Genomic DNA, 14890 nt, shown 5'->3' on the forward strand with positions numbered 1-14890 from the left:
AGACACTTTATAAAATTTTATTAACTAATTAAAATTATGAGAAGGTCTCGATCCATGATAATAAACCTTCATTTAACCGACTGTGACAGTTTAATTACGTCAGAAGGTGCATGAATTACTATCTCGCACGCGCGACTTTAAAAAAAAGCGACCATGTCCCCTCCAGGACTCCGTACTTCTACCAGTTCGCGGTTTTTAATGTGACTTCCGTGCTTGTTCACACAGAAAGTCACAGAAACAGTTTGTTTCTGTGACTTTCTGTCATCAAACATCTCAACTTCAGTTCAGCAGATGAACTAAACTGTTGGACAGCCGACATGTTGGTAACACGATGTTAATACTGAGGCTCTCTTACCTCCGTGCTGCCTTCACGGTCCGATACCTCAGTAACTCTCTGGACCAGGTGACACATTCACAGTCTGTGTTCCGACCAGTCGAGCTCGTTTAGTTCCTGCAGTTAGAAATGAAACCCGTCCTGTTTTATCTTCAGAAACATTCAGTACCAGATAGTTCTGATCCGTTGTGAACACTCCACATGGCTCGCCGCGCGCCGTAATTTGAATCAACACTTCCCACTGTTGCCAACTCTTCCGAGGTCGCTATTGGCTGTCCTAAAAGTCGCTAAAATGATGTCATTGCCCAATTTGCATAACTGGCCATGTGCAGTTAGTTGTCAGGAGAGAGGAGAGAGAGGAATAACGAAGTGGGAGAGACAAAAAGTGAATAAAAACCATCCTTATTAAGTGTAGAACTACAAATAAAACGTATTTTAGTGAAGTGATTTAATTTAGACAAAGAAAATTTTACATATGAATCAGCCAGCAGCGGCTTCACGCATGCGTGATTGGAAGTATGGACGCTGACAGCTGAACATCTCCTGCTCTGATGCAGCAAATACATTTCAACGGTTGCGTAAAAACAAAGGAAATTCTCAGTAGAATTTTGACTTTGAATTCCTCCAAAATTTCACAGTGTCTGTTTTAAACACACTATGTTTCCCAATCATCTCTCATTACCAACTTATTAATCAGTTGCTACCCAACCTGAGGCTGAATGTATAAAATTCATCAGGACTCAAAACAGGAAACAGATTTATAAAACTCAACGTGTGTCTGTTCCCAGCTGTGTTCTCCTCGTACATCTCAATCATCCTGGAACGTTACACATGTCTAACCATCCAGATGATTCACTATTAATGACTCTAAACATGTCACCAATAACCTGGTTTGCATGTAAAAGGTCAGAATGAAGTTTAGTGTTGAGGAGAAAACATTGTTAATGTCCTCCAGCAACACCACAACAGCTACTGTATCATGTGACACAGTGACAGCTCCTGTAGAGCCGGTTACACCTGCAGGTATTCTTACTCCACAATAACACAAGAAAATCTGCTTTATTTTCATAGGAAGACAAGTTTTATTTATTTATTCAGAAAAAGCTCATGATCATCCTAATATTATATATACAAACATGTACACTGTACAAACACATTTACAGAATATGTACAAACAAGTTTCACACCTTGTGCATCACAGAAGTCACAGTGAGGGTTTAACATTCAGCATCGATGGCAGATTTACAGTCATGAGACAGTGGAGTGATCGAAGGCACAGCAGAAGAGATCTGATCACTCTGACTTGGTTCTTTGTAAAAGTTAACATACACACATCTGTGTTGCTGCTGTACAAAATGTACAGAACCGTCTCCAACCCAGAAGACGTCATCAAGAATAAAAGGCAGTAAAACTTGTTAACAAACAAAACGTACAACAGGTTCTCCAATGTTTCATTAGAATTCAAATGATGGAGGAGAAGGGAATTTCAGCTTAGCTACATTCATGTTTGTAACATTCTCAGATATAAAAATAAATCATTATAATCGTCTCTTTTCTCATCTGAATTGTTACTGGCTCTTGGTCCACTTCACCCTGAAGTCTCTTCCCACCAGCTGATTCACACTGCTCAGGCAGGTACATCTTACATTAAGTTATATTATTTAAGTTTTGATATTTGCTTTTTTTTTTTAAAAGGCACAACATGATCAGACTACAAGTTAAAAAACAGCCTCAAAACCATGAATCTGTTGGTCTGACAGACACCTGAGAACTAAGAATCACCTTGTGGTTGAACCCTGAGTTTTTGGAGTTAAACATTCTGAGCTTCTATGACAAATATAATCCCATAAAAAACTTCTTGTAAGTTACATAAGTTTGTTATCTCATTTATCACAGAGTGTACCTGTTGTGTTGAGCAGCATCTTTGTTTTTTTGGTGATATAATGTTAGTAACAGCAGTTTGTTATCCAGCAGAAAACACAATGTGAGAGGATACAAACTGCAACTGAGATTCACAATCGGAACATGAAAGAGGACAATAAAACAAATTATGACAATACAACATTAAAATGAAGCACTTTGCTGCGTAACATTATACAAATTAAAAAAATTCACACAAATGCTCTTTGAGATCTTTGAGAACCTTCAGTCTTATTATGATTTAGCAGCTGTAGACTTTAATGTTGCTGAACTGCCTTAAATTGTAATAAATATACTGTTGTCTAATTGTCAAATCCACTTTAACTCTGACCAACAACTGATGAAGTTTCACAAAGATCTATCATAAGGCAGCCGTGTGCATATTATACTGATTATTTACGTGCTGTACATTCACACACCTTTACAACAGATAAAGGTATCAAGCAGGTGAATTGGACTCGGTCTATGCAGACGGGTTATAATCAGCTCCCAGATGACAAGGACCTGTAGAAAAACAAAGAAACACACATATTATCTGATGTCAAAGTTTTGGCTTTTCATGGCTTAATTGACAGGAGGGAGAGAGAGGATGAAACACAGCAAAGGGCCACAGTTTGGACTCGTACCCTCGGCTCGTTGCTGCATGGACAGAGCCTCTATACATGGAACCAACTGAGCGACCGAGGCACCCAAAGTCAATTTTCTTTAAAACATTTTTTTAAATATTGTCATTCAAATGCTGCTGATGCTTAAGTTTAAAGACCTTGTGCAACGAGAGAGAAGAAATCATTTGTTTTTTGGAGATCTTGCCTTTACACAGACCGTCTCCTCTCCATACTGGTTCAAGCAGTGCTGCGTATTCTATTAACAAACTCATGCAGCGAGCTTCGTCTCATCTCAGCTGACCGTGTCCTCACAGGTCGACGAAACAGGTAAAATTCTGGAACTGTGGACTCTTTTTAACACCAGGTTAAAACACTACAGATGTGTTCATATATTCAAACTTCTTATGCTGCCATTAAACAATTACTATTAACATTTGGAACATTAAAAAAATATAAATACAAAATGTTTAGTCAAGTTGTTCCCAAACTGTGAGTGGAGGAGAAAGAAGAAGAGAGAAAAGAGAAAGAAAGAGCTCTGTAACAGACTGGACCGCTCCAGCAGCAGGATCAGAACCTCGGAGAACACAGAGGTACAGTTTTGCTTTTTGTCTTATTCTCAGTCCCAACAACTGTTCTAATATCTAACATAAACTTGTTTTGTGGGTTTGGCTGTGTGGCTTAACTCTCATAATGGGCTGGATGGGAGCTTAAAACAAAAGAAAAAAAAAACCTGATCCATGCACCATTTCTGAATGTGGCTCTGAATGTAGGTTTTGATGGATATTAGCTGTTGGCTAACTGAATGCTAACCTAATAGAGTGTTAACAGCAGCTAACAACATTCAGTATCCAGCCGATCTGCTTCCCAAAAAGTGGATTCTCTGTTTCTGTAGGATCGTTTCTGGGTTTCTTTTTTTATCTAAACGCTTTTGTTATAACAATAAAGTTTTCTGAATCACATTCTCACATTCAGTGTGTTTACATTAACCTCTAACATGAAAAAATCTAAAAAACGAACGATGCCTTCCTCCTCATCAGAGAGCTCATCAGAGCCTCAGCTCAATCATTACATAAGAACAAAGTTCCCACCTGTTGGTATTCCAGGTGTTTATTGCTAAACTTTGAGCGCACTCTGATGGTCAGAACATAAAACAACCACATGCTGACAGCAACATTGACCTGTGTATACAGTGTGTAGGCAGGTTTACATAGTGAATAATAGTGATGAGATATATTTGAGCCTTAAAGGGACAGTATGTAATATATCAAGTATTTAGCACCATCTAGCTGTGAGGTTCTACACTGCAACACTCCTTTGCTCACCGCTCCCGTTCTGAAGACGTTGGAGACGTTCCGGAAGCTACGGTGGCCCTGATGGACAAGAAACTCATTTTCAGAATATGGACTCTTTCCCAACAGCGTCGAGTATTTCTACTGATTCAAGTAATGAGGTAAAGATGTAGTTAGTTATTAAGGCTGTAAAACTAGAGGTTCCCTCTCAGTTCCGCAGTCAAGCTAGCTCTGAGAGAAAACGCGTTTAGCTTTACTACGTAGTACCACGTAGTGCTTTGTGTCCCTCTCCGCAATCCATAGTTTTTTTAAAACTGGAAAGACGTGGCGGCCTCCATAGAGCTTGCCCGTGCTATGTATATTCAGATAGGTAATTCTTCACTCAGGAGGATAAGTCAGATTGTTGGCAGAGGTAATTGTACACCAATGAGGACTTACTTATGAACGAAGACGTTGATTTGAGTTAATAAATTACTTAAATCGTTACACACTGTCCCTTTAAAAATAACATAAGTGATAGCATACAAACTGTAAGCAGTCAGACAGTTAGCCTGGTGCTGCTGGATGTGCTTTTTAAACTGAGTGTTTGCTCCTGCTTCCAGTCTTTATGCTAAGCTAAGCTAACCACTTCATCTCCTAAAGCTAAAGCTGGAAGGTGTTATCTCTAAGAGCGTTGAACTGTTCCTTTAAAACGTTACAGCTGAGATATTCAGACCAGAAGCATTAAACTCACAGATTTGGACAAAAAGTTGAGTGCATTTTATTTTTTGCATTGTTTTCTGCAGCCAGCTGATTTAAATCCAGCCAGTTTGTATCATTTGTTAAATGATAAACTGGATTAAAAAGCATTTATTTACATCCAGAAGAGTCTTTTTGTTTATTTTAATGAAGTTTATCAGCAGACAGAGACAAGATGTAGAGCCTCCACCTTCAACTGTTCACTCATGAGAACTCTGAGGTCTGTTTGATGGAGTCAGTAGTCAATAATCAATAGTATCTATAGTGTTGGTCAGTGATCTGTGACTGTATTTCATTTTATTTTAATTTAAATCAGTCAGTATTAGAACCAGAGGCCTCATGTAAATAAACAGAAGGGTTCAAATCTGAGGAGACAGAAACAAACTGTCTGGATGTGATTGTATCACACAATGTTTCTGTAATGTTGATGTCTGAACATGATGTGTTGATATATATTGATACATATACATAACATTAACTTACCTGGATTACAGGTCACTGTGATGCGCTTTGTAGCTACAAGCAGAGCCTGAACTGCAGCAAGAACTGCAGCTCCTAAAACAAATCCACCCAGCCATCCAGTGATCTCTTTGGTGGAGCAGTCCTCACAGAGTTTCTCTGAAACACATCACAAAGAGTTCATGTAAAACTCAAAACTGCATGTCACGTACAACACATGGGGCAGACTACACAAAATACATTTTGAAGGTGATGAAGGTTGATAAATAAAGCACAAAGACAGAAATCTCACCACTGATAAACACGTGTGTCTCAGAATAAATCTGATGGCTAATTTCCTCCTGAGTGACTTCACAGCGGTAGTAACATGAAGAAAGCTGCTAAATGCTAAACCTTTATGTGTATTACAAAAAACAACAACAGTAAGACTGATAACAAGGCAGATTTAGAAGAACAGAGAACCAGACAGTTCATGAACTCATGCTGAAAACATGGAGTTGTTTTGAAATCCATATCAGACGTAAAAAGTCAGAAATGGACGTGGAAATCTACAGAAGTTGTTTATAAAATGAGCAGAAGTTTAATTTAGTAAATGGTGTGAAACTGTAGAATTCCCTGAATAATAAAATGTTGCTAAAATATTATATTTAAGAAAATATGTAGAGAAAAAATGACATTTTTGTTAAGATGACGTCGCTGACTGAGTAAATATTGTTAAAATTTTTCTGATTTGTCAAAATAAAATATAATTTAACGGGGGGGGGGGGGGGGGGGGTTGTATTCATGTTATGTTATTATTAAAGAGGCACATTTAGTTAAAGGGAAGAAATTCAAACTCAGAATTTAATATTTATAGTATTATACAAACTATATGTATTTATCCATTAACAAGCTGTTCTCAGAGGAAAATAAGGTCCCAGAACTCTGTTTGAAGCTAGAAAGATGGCAGGGTCCGCCACATATAAATACAGTAAACAGTATGAATTGTTTTCCTTTAAGGTCAGTTTGTTTAATCGGTTTGTTGAGTCATGAAAACAAAGAGAGTTTGATTATTTAGTTTGTTTAGGCAGAAGAAGAAGAAGAAAAAAAAAATCAGCCAATGAAGATATTTTACCTCCGATTAAAACTACAGACTGCTCCTTTAAGAAAAGGGCAGCTAGTAACATTTATTCTTCTTCGCTCCTTTTTTCAGTCATGGAATAACTACACTGTGTTATTTGTTCTGGGAAATTACAAACTGTAATGAGCGAAAAAATTACAGAGGCACACTCGTCATAGTCTACACATAAACAGTTTCTAAAAATACTTTACAAACTAATGATACACAGATAATTAACATATGTTTGATGATTTTACCATAAATAAAGAAAACTCACCATCGATAAACACGAAGGTCTCAGAATGAATCTGATGGCTAATTTCCTCCTGAGTGACCACACAGCGGTAGCGTCCTGTCTTGGTCACAGTGGTGTTGAGGGTAACGTAGTAACGACCTCCTCTCTCTGAGACCTGACGCTCAGCAGGAAGGATGTTTCCAGAGCTGTCCTGCCACTCCACTTTAGGTTCTTGAGACGCTCCTCGACCTTCACACTGCAGCAGAGACCAGTCCTTTGTTTCATCCAGTGTGGTGATGAAGGGCTTTGGAGATGCACCTGAGAACATCATAAAAACAGAAGTTTATTAATGACAGCTATACATGTAACTGGAATATAGCATTTTTATGTGTTTCTCCCCTCACTAACTGTGGATGTCCTGTAAATTGTCCTGCCCCTTCAAACCCATCCAACCCCATTAAACCTTATATTCCACCTCATTTATTACGCTCTCAGAATTCAGGGCTCCTGTCTGTCTCCAGAGGTTAAAAAAAGGAGTCAACTGTCTGCAGGCCTTTCTCCTTCCTCTTGAATACCCTCCCTGCTGACATCAGACAATCTGCCTCTGCTCAGGCTTTAAATCCAAACTTAAAACTAATTTCTTTGCTTTAATGTCTGTGTTCTTAGATTAGCTCAGCCCTCACATGTGTTACTATTACTTTTTTCCTCGATGACTCTCTTAACTCTAGTCGCCTACTTATAATCCATGTTTGTCCTGTCAACAAGAAAGTCTGTTAACTTCTGATTAACAGGGCGCCTGTGACTGCAGTCAGAGGAGTGGTTATCCGATGTACGGCTGTTGCTCAGGGGGAGAGCCAGCGTCTTGTTATTGGAAGGTTGTTGGTTCGATTTCCCTGGTCTGCACATTGAAGTGTCCTTGGGCAACAAAGTGAACCCCAAACTGCCCCTGATGTGCTGGTTGGCACCTTGTATGGCAGCCACCATCATCAGCGTATGAATGTATGTATGAACTACTGTAAGTCACGTTGGACAAAAGCGCCTGATAAATCTCTGGAGGAGTTGAAGGGACAGTGGGCACCTCGGCACCACTTGTAAACATCTAAACCGGCTCCGTCTCCCCGGAGCCACATCCTTTACATTATTTCATGATCTATTTGTTCAGAACCGGCCAACAGAATGAAAGAGTACACAGGTTAGAATGATGAACTTTCTGAACATGTGACATCCCTCCTCTGTGGATATTTGGCTCGACTTGATTTTAGTGCTTGTGAGATAGAAACCAAGGATTTAATTGCCACTTAATGTACCAACATAAGTCTGGACACCAAAATTACTTTGATTTCAATCTATAAAACTTTTATAAACTAATAGTGTTGACTAAATTCAAACTGAAAAGTTAAACAATTCCTTTTCTGTAGCTCAATCTTTGGGTTTTGAGAAGAAGTCACATTAGATTCTTACACTTTTATAGAGATGATTTATAGACCATTAATTTAAATAAAATAATAATCAAGGGGTCAATCAATAATGGAATCATTAGCTGCAGCACTACTTAAGTAAAATGTTGACATAGATGAAGCTAAATTCAAATATGAATGATTTGATTTTCATGTAATCACAGATACGTTTCTTGTCATTACTAGAAAATCATCTTTCAGTTTGAATCATTACTTTAAATAGTGGGAACGACTTTTCGTCAGAAAGGGCTGATGGGACTTTCAGATTATGACTCAGAGTCGTACCTTCAAAGACGGATCAGGAGAAATCAGTTATCCATTGATGATGTCACTGATTTCTATATCTGCAATGTGTGCTACAACTTTCTCACATTCTAAACTTTAGACACAATATCTTCATTTAAACAGAAGGTGCTGTTTCAGTCTGAGCAAACACAACAATATCTTCAGCTCAGGGGAAACTTCAGCTTCAAGTGATCAGTCAAAATGTTGCTGAAGACAGTTTCAGTGCTGCTGCCTCTGACGATACAGCAGCATTTAAGTGTATTTATAGTCAGTTAACAGGAAATGAATATGGAAATGTACCAGTAAAAACTCTGTAGCCAGGCTGAACAATGACAATATCAAGTATATCAAGTTAAATGATAAATGTATGATGAACATTGCAGATGGAGAGATCAGTGACATCACAATCATGCATGTGCATCTGTAGTGATGATTTAAAAGTTCTGATTTGTGATTAATTACCACAATTTAGGAAGTTAAAAAAAAGTCTAATCAATCAGCAGTGGGGAAATGTTTGAATATAGAACCAATCAAATCTTGATTTAATGCACTGTGGGAATTCAGAATTTATTTCCAGCTGTTGTCATAATTTTCTTGAATAATAAGTTTCTTGCAACAAAACGTGAATTCTGTGTAGTCCTGCATAAAATAAAATGAGTGTCATAGATTTTTACTAAATACAGCTTTGGAGCTGTAAACCTGACTTTTAAAGATGACTTTACAGTGGATTTCCCAAAAAGGGTTATTTTGACTCTTTGAAACGTTTTATGTGCTGGTGTTAACATTAATTGCATACATATAAAAACTTTAGAGGTGTTAACTCCATTATTCAGTTTTTTTTTTAAAAAAGAGCAAATATCTCAAATCACTTACACACAGATTTCAAATATGTTTAACTAAAAAAGTATTTGGACTGCAGCTATAGGGTTTCACAAGGTCCCATGAATTTAATAGAAGTTTATAAGTTAATTTTTAAAGGAAATTCATGTCATAATCTCGGAGTGCTTTGTTGAGTATGTATGGAATGAATGACCCCTGTATATTTAATGATCGAAGTGATGGACTAACATGTAGTTTGTTAACCTGTAGTTACACAGTTCTAACCATCTGCACATCTCTACCTGCTAACTGAATCAAAGTTTTGAATGATACTGAGGCACAGAGAGTCGTAGCACACCTTACAGGTACAGAGATCAGTGACGTCATCACTCACCTGGGATTTCTCCTGATCGGTCTTTCAAGAGCCGTTCTGAAACATAAATAAGAAGATCATTTTTTTGTACGGTGCTCGGCGCTCCAGGCGCTGATTCACGCAGTAAAGTAGGGATGTCCCGATCTGATCTGGGCATTTTTCCGCTGATCGGAATCGGCAATTTTGAACGTGGACCCAAGCCCGATTTATTTTTTTTTACGTCAAAGCACAATTTGTGGCAGAACATTAACGTTACTCTGGCAAACTTGTGGATAAAATGTCTGCAGTGTGGAAATAAGTTAAATTAGAAAGTGAAAACAGTCCAACGGCGACATGTAACATCTGCAATACGACCGTTTCACGGAGCTGCATGTAATACTTCTCATTTGATACGTATATAAACAACTAACACTCAAAGAATACAACGTGTTCACTCGAGAGGACAGGCAAAGACACTGAAGCAGCAAACCGTCGCGGATACTTTCAAAAGGAAAGAGAAATATCCTGGAGACAGCGACATGACCACAAACATTACAGAGAAGGTGATTAAATTAATCACTCTGGATAACCAGCTCATCTCTGTGGTAGATGATCAGGGTTTTCTTCGTCACCTGGAGTGAATCCCTGGTATGCCCGACCATCTCTGCATTACATTACATTTGCTGCACTCTCGAGTTACAACTTGCCGGTACGTGCACTAGTTTCCTGGGTCCCATGCAGCAGAGCATGTAAAACAGGCGATAGAGGAGATGAACGCTGTGAAATAGACAAGCAACGTGTCCACGTCATTTTACGTGACAACGTAAGTAATATGGAAAAAGCAATAGATGATATGGAGATATCAAGCGTGAGCTGCGTCTCACACACTTCAGCTGCTGTGCACAAGGGTCTGCTGTCAAAGTGCAGCGTCACACACTCACCTGCTGAACACAAGGAAGGTGGAGGCCAATGTTGTAATAGCATATGCAGAATAAGGAAGAGCAATATGAAAGTATATACTTTGTTTCAACAAAATAAAATAAAAACTTAAGGAACAGCTTGGATGCAGGTGCCTTTTTGCTTAATGCAGCTGTATTATCCAGGACAATATTAGTTAAGGCTGAGTATCGAATCTGGACTCGGTATCATCAGATATTAAATATTAAAGGACTCGGATCGGAATAAAAAAAACCCTGATCGGGACATCCTTAGATGTCACATGTGTGAAAAGTGACGTTTTCGGCATGAGGACAACTTGCGTGGAACGCCACACAGCAACACAAACAACACGGAGGGAGGAGAGAGATGCGCGTTTTGTTGCTGGAAATACAGTCATTATTTTGAGTTATTAAAAAAAACAGGCTGGGGCAGAGAATCTAAACTCTACTCTGTAACAGCCTACAAACCTACAAGCAAATCAAACTGAAACGGATTTGCAATTTTTTTGGACACATTCATCCATTAGTGTGCAAAAAGTGATTTAATAAAATTCATAGTTATCAAAACTGCAACAGATCTCGAATGACAACAACAAGTGTGGTTGCTGTGAACTCATGCTGCCACATGTATCATCTGACAAGAGGCGGCTGGTAACAAGCTCTTTAATACATTCATTGGTTAATAATGTGTACAGAGGTGAAGGGTGGCCAGTAAAATGAATTATGAAAGAATTACTCAAATTTGCAAATAAAAGGTTTCTGTCTGACAGCAACAATATCAGTAATAATTCTTGCGTAGGACAATAAATCAATACAAAACAGTAATAATATAAATTGGATAAAACACTGAATAGTAAACCTCCACTTAATGCAGTGATTTATAACATAATCCATTTGTAAGATATGTAATCAAATAAAAACTGTAATAATTAGTATTAATTAGTCCAACTGATATATTAAAAATCCAGTTGTGTTTCAAAATATTATGTTTTCAGATGCATGTTTCATGGGTTTTTAATTTGCTCTGAGAATATGAAGGTAAAACCAAAGTCGAAACAGATGCTGCCAAAATAATCGTGACTAATCGACTAATCGAAAAAGTAATTGGTAGATTAGTCAACAACCAAAATAATCGTTATTTGCAGCCCTACTTTCAACACAGAAAACAGGATCATTATACATTTCACATTGTGATTGGGATTAAATAGATGTTGAATAGTTTTAGGCCTGATCACCTCGTTAAGAATCAAACGTTTTCAAATGTATCTTTAAGTTAGAAAGATATTGGAGATTTCATTTTAAAATTCAATAATTAATGACAGCATGACAACTATAAGAGATCATCAGGTGTCAACAGGTGTAACTGATTGTAACAGGAGACTAAAAGGACTCAGAAGAAACGACAGTCAAACCTACAACAGCTGGAGATCTTATCATACAGCCAATTAACGGTTTAATGAAAATACTCACCAACAACAAGCTCAATGTTGAAGGTTTGTCTCGGCTGAAGACGTGGAAAAATGCAGATGTAGTTCCCGCTGTCGGCCATCTTCACATTCTGGATCTTTATGGAGGCGTTGCCGTTCATCAGTTGATCTTGAAAATGTGACACTCGACCTTTGAACTGCAGATCTTGACTTCCATGGCCGTTATTGTAATGAATGCCTGAATCATACATGAACACCTCCTGACCATCTTTCTTCCAGTCAAACAGTTTTGCTGTGATGTCTTCCTTGGTGCTGGGTGAACAGGGTAAAACAGCATCACTGTCTTCTTCCACGACCACTCTGACACCTGGACATGAAAAATAAAGTAAAATTAATCATGATGTTGAACAGAGAGCTGTCAGGTGAAAACATTTGCTCTGAAACTCCAGTTTACAAGCATGTAAGTTAGTAATCAAATTATTTCTGTCTCTAAATGTTCCTCCACATCACACCTACTGAAATATTCTCCCTCAGGAGAAGCTTTGATACAGTGGCAAGAAAAAGTATAAACCTTTTGGAATTTCATTGTTTTCTGAATAAATGTCATAAAATGTGATCTGATCTTCATCTAAGTCAAAGGTATCGGCAAACATAATGTGTCTAAAATAATAACACAAAAGAATTCTGATCTTTCATGCCTTTATTGAACACCCCCGGCAGCAATAACCTCAACCAGGCACTTCCTGTAGCTGTGTCGCTCAGACCTGCACATCACTGCGGAGGAATATTAGCCCATTCTTCCTGCAGAACTCTTTCATCTCTATTGGATTGAGGTTTGGGCCACTCCAAAATCAGATTTTGTTTTTCTGAAGCCATTCTGTTGTGGACTTGCTCTGGTGTTTTGGGTTCAGTTTCCTGTTGCATCACCCACCTTCTACACAGTTTCAGCTGACGTACAGAAATTCTCACGTTATCCTGAAGATTCGTCTGATATACTTGGGAATAGAACTGCACGATATATCGTCTGAGCATCGTCATCGCGATGTACGTGTGTGCAATAGTCACATCGCAGAGCCTCCGATGTAGGAGGCAAATTAACTCATCTAATTTCAAGGGTAGCTGATATACGCAGCAATCCACCAATCATTAGCTCTTAATCAGTGTGCTGAAGCAGACCACGCCCCTACACATGAAGGGAGTCGCTGATAACAACTTTGAAAAATGAGCAACAAGAGAAAATGGTAAAAAAAAATGAAGACTTGGTGCCAAAAAGAAAAGCAACATCAGTTATCAGCTAGCCTGCCTGACAATATGACGGCGTTAGATATCTTAACACCATCACACAAATAAGTCAACGTGAACTAAGTTAGCAAGCTTCATGTTTAATTGAAATATCAAACAGAGTAGGCTAATAACATGACACCAATCATTTCAATGCTGTAGTTAACAACAACTCCACCACTGCTCCCTGGCCTGCTGGCGGCCATGACTTGCTTGTCAGAGAGACGTCGTTGGTGTAGACGCTTGTCACTCAAACATGTCTGACCAATGGGGAAGCACCCGCCCACTGCGGGATGTTTGTGTCAAAATAATTCAATCAAAAAAAAAAAAAAACAACAAAAAAAACCGACTTTTTTTTTTTTTTTTTTAGGAGGGTGTTCAATTTTATTTTTGCATTTGAACATTTTTTTCTTGAAATTTTTTTGTTGTTGATTGAAGCAACTTGTTTGGGATTGGATAATTAAGACACAAATGTCCTACCCATAATATGGCCCAAACACAAAACAACATTACTTCAATCAAAAAAGTTGCTTCAAACAAAAAAACCTTTACTTCTATCAAAGAAAAAAGGTCTCAAATGCATTTTTTTTGAGTCTTATTAGTTTTTTATTGAAAATATATATTTTGATTGAAGCAAAGTTGTTTTTGATTGAATAATAAAGACACAAATCTACCCTCAGACAAATACTTTTGTCAAATCAGTTTGCGTGGCTAATGAAACCTCAGGGTTACTTCAGCGATGAGATAATCAAACCGGGATGACTGCAGCTCAAAACCGCAGCTCACACCTCGGCTGCATTTCCTTTCTCTTTTTTGTCACTCCCTCTGTCACTCACACCCCTCCCTTCCGTTCTCCGCGTCAGTCTCCGTGACCTCATCCAGTGAAATAAAAACCTGGAAGCCTGACAGCAGGTGCAGACTGCTGGCCAAAGTCCTGAGTACAAGCACGTTTCGTACGCGCCCGCCCCAGATGTGCATCTTATCACATCATCATCTCAGATCACCAGCCGCACTCACACTGTCGTACACAGCTAAATCAAAGTAGAACACTCCCGGTTGTTTAACGCTACAGTGAATGTTACAGATCTTGACGTGCTGGTGATGATCATCTTTCTTACCGTACAGTACAGATGTTACTCCACACAGAGTCAGCAGACAGAAACACAGATCCAGAGGTGTTCTCATGTTGAAGAGGAAGGTGGAGGACGAACCTCACACCAGAACTTCTTCCTCAATGTTTCCGTACTCGTTAGAGAGAGACACTTGTAGTCAGACGCCCCCAATAAAGTTTCTGATACTGCTGCTGCTGCTCACAGGGAGGGGCAGCACTCTTATCTCCTCCTCTTCCCCCTCCTCCTTCTCCTTTTGACTCAGCAGTCAGTGGTCAGACAAACAAGCAGCTCAACTAGCAGCATGCAAGCAACACAGAAACGGAGCCAGAGAGTGGGCGAGAGGAAGAGGAGCTGTTTTATGGTGTGGTTATATTCTCAGGCGGAAAATGACACAGCGGCAACCTGTATCAGTTGTAAGAAGGGAGTAAAATATGAGGAACTAAGCAGGGGCGGTTCTGGGGGGGGGGGGCAACAGGAGCCAGTGCCCCCGTAACTCTGAGTCTTGAGTCTGGACCCCCTGACAGGGAGTCTGCATTAATA

General features: G+C 38.9%; 1 protein-coding gene across 2 annotated transcripts; it reads right to left on the reverse strand.

The window, feature by feature from the left end:
* Positions 1-1392: 1392 nt before the first annotated feature.
* LOC115583268 (butyrophilin-like protein 10) lies at positions 1393-14515 on the reverse strand. 2 transcript variants are annotated; one of them, XM_030419929.1, is made up of 6 exons: positions 14357-14515; positions 12001-12324; positions 9635-9670; positions 6722-6997; positions 5370-5504; positions 1393-2758 (listed from the first exon to the last, which is right to left on the reverse strand). In XM_030419929.1, exons 1-6 carry the CDS (start codon positions 14421-14423, stop codon positions 2718-2720), a joined length of 879 nt encoding a protein of 292 aa, XP_030275789.1. In that variant the 5' UTR covers positions 14424-14515; the 3' UTR covers positions 1393-2717. The 2 variants fall into 2 exon arrangements, with proteins under 2 accessions (XP_030275789.1, XP_030275790.1); XM_030419930.1 differs by lacking the exon at positions 9635-9670.
* Positions 14516-14890: the final 375 nt, after the last annotated feature.

The sequence above is a fragment of the Sparus aurata genome, chromosome 6 (assembly GCF_900880675.1).
Source record: "Sparus aurata chromosome 6, fSpaAur1.1, whole genome shotgun sequence".
Classification (NCBI taxonomy): Eukaryota; Metazoa; Chordata; class Actinopteri; order Spariformes; family Sparidae; genus Sparus; species Sparus aurata.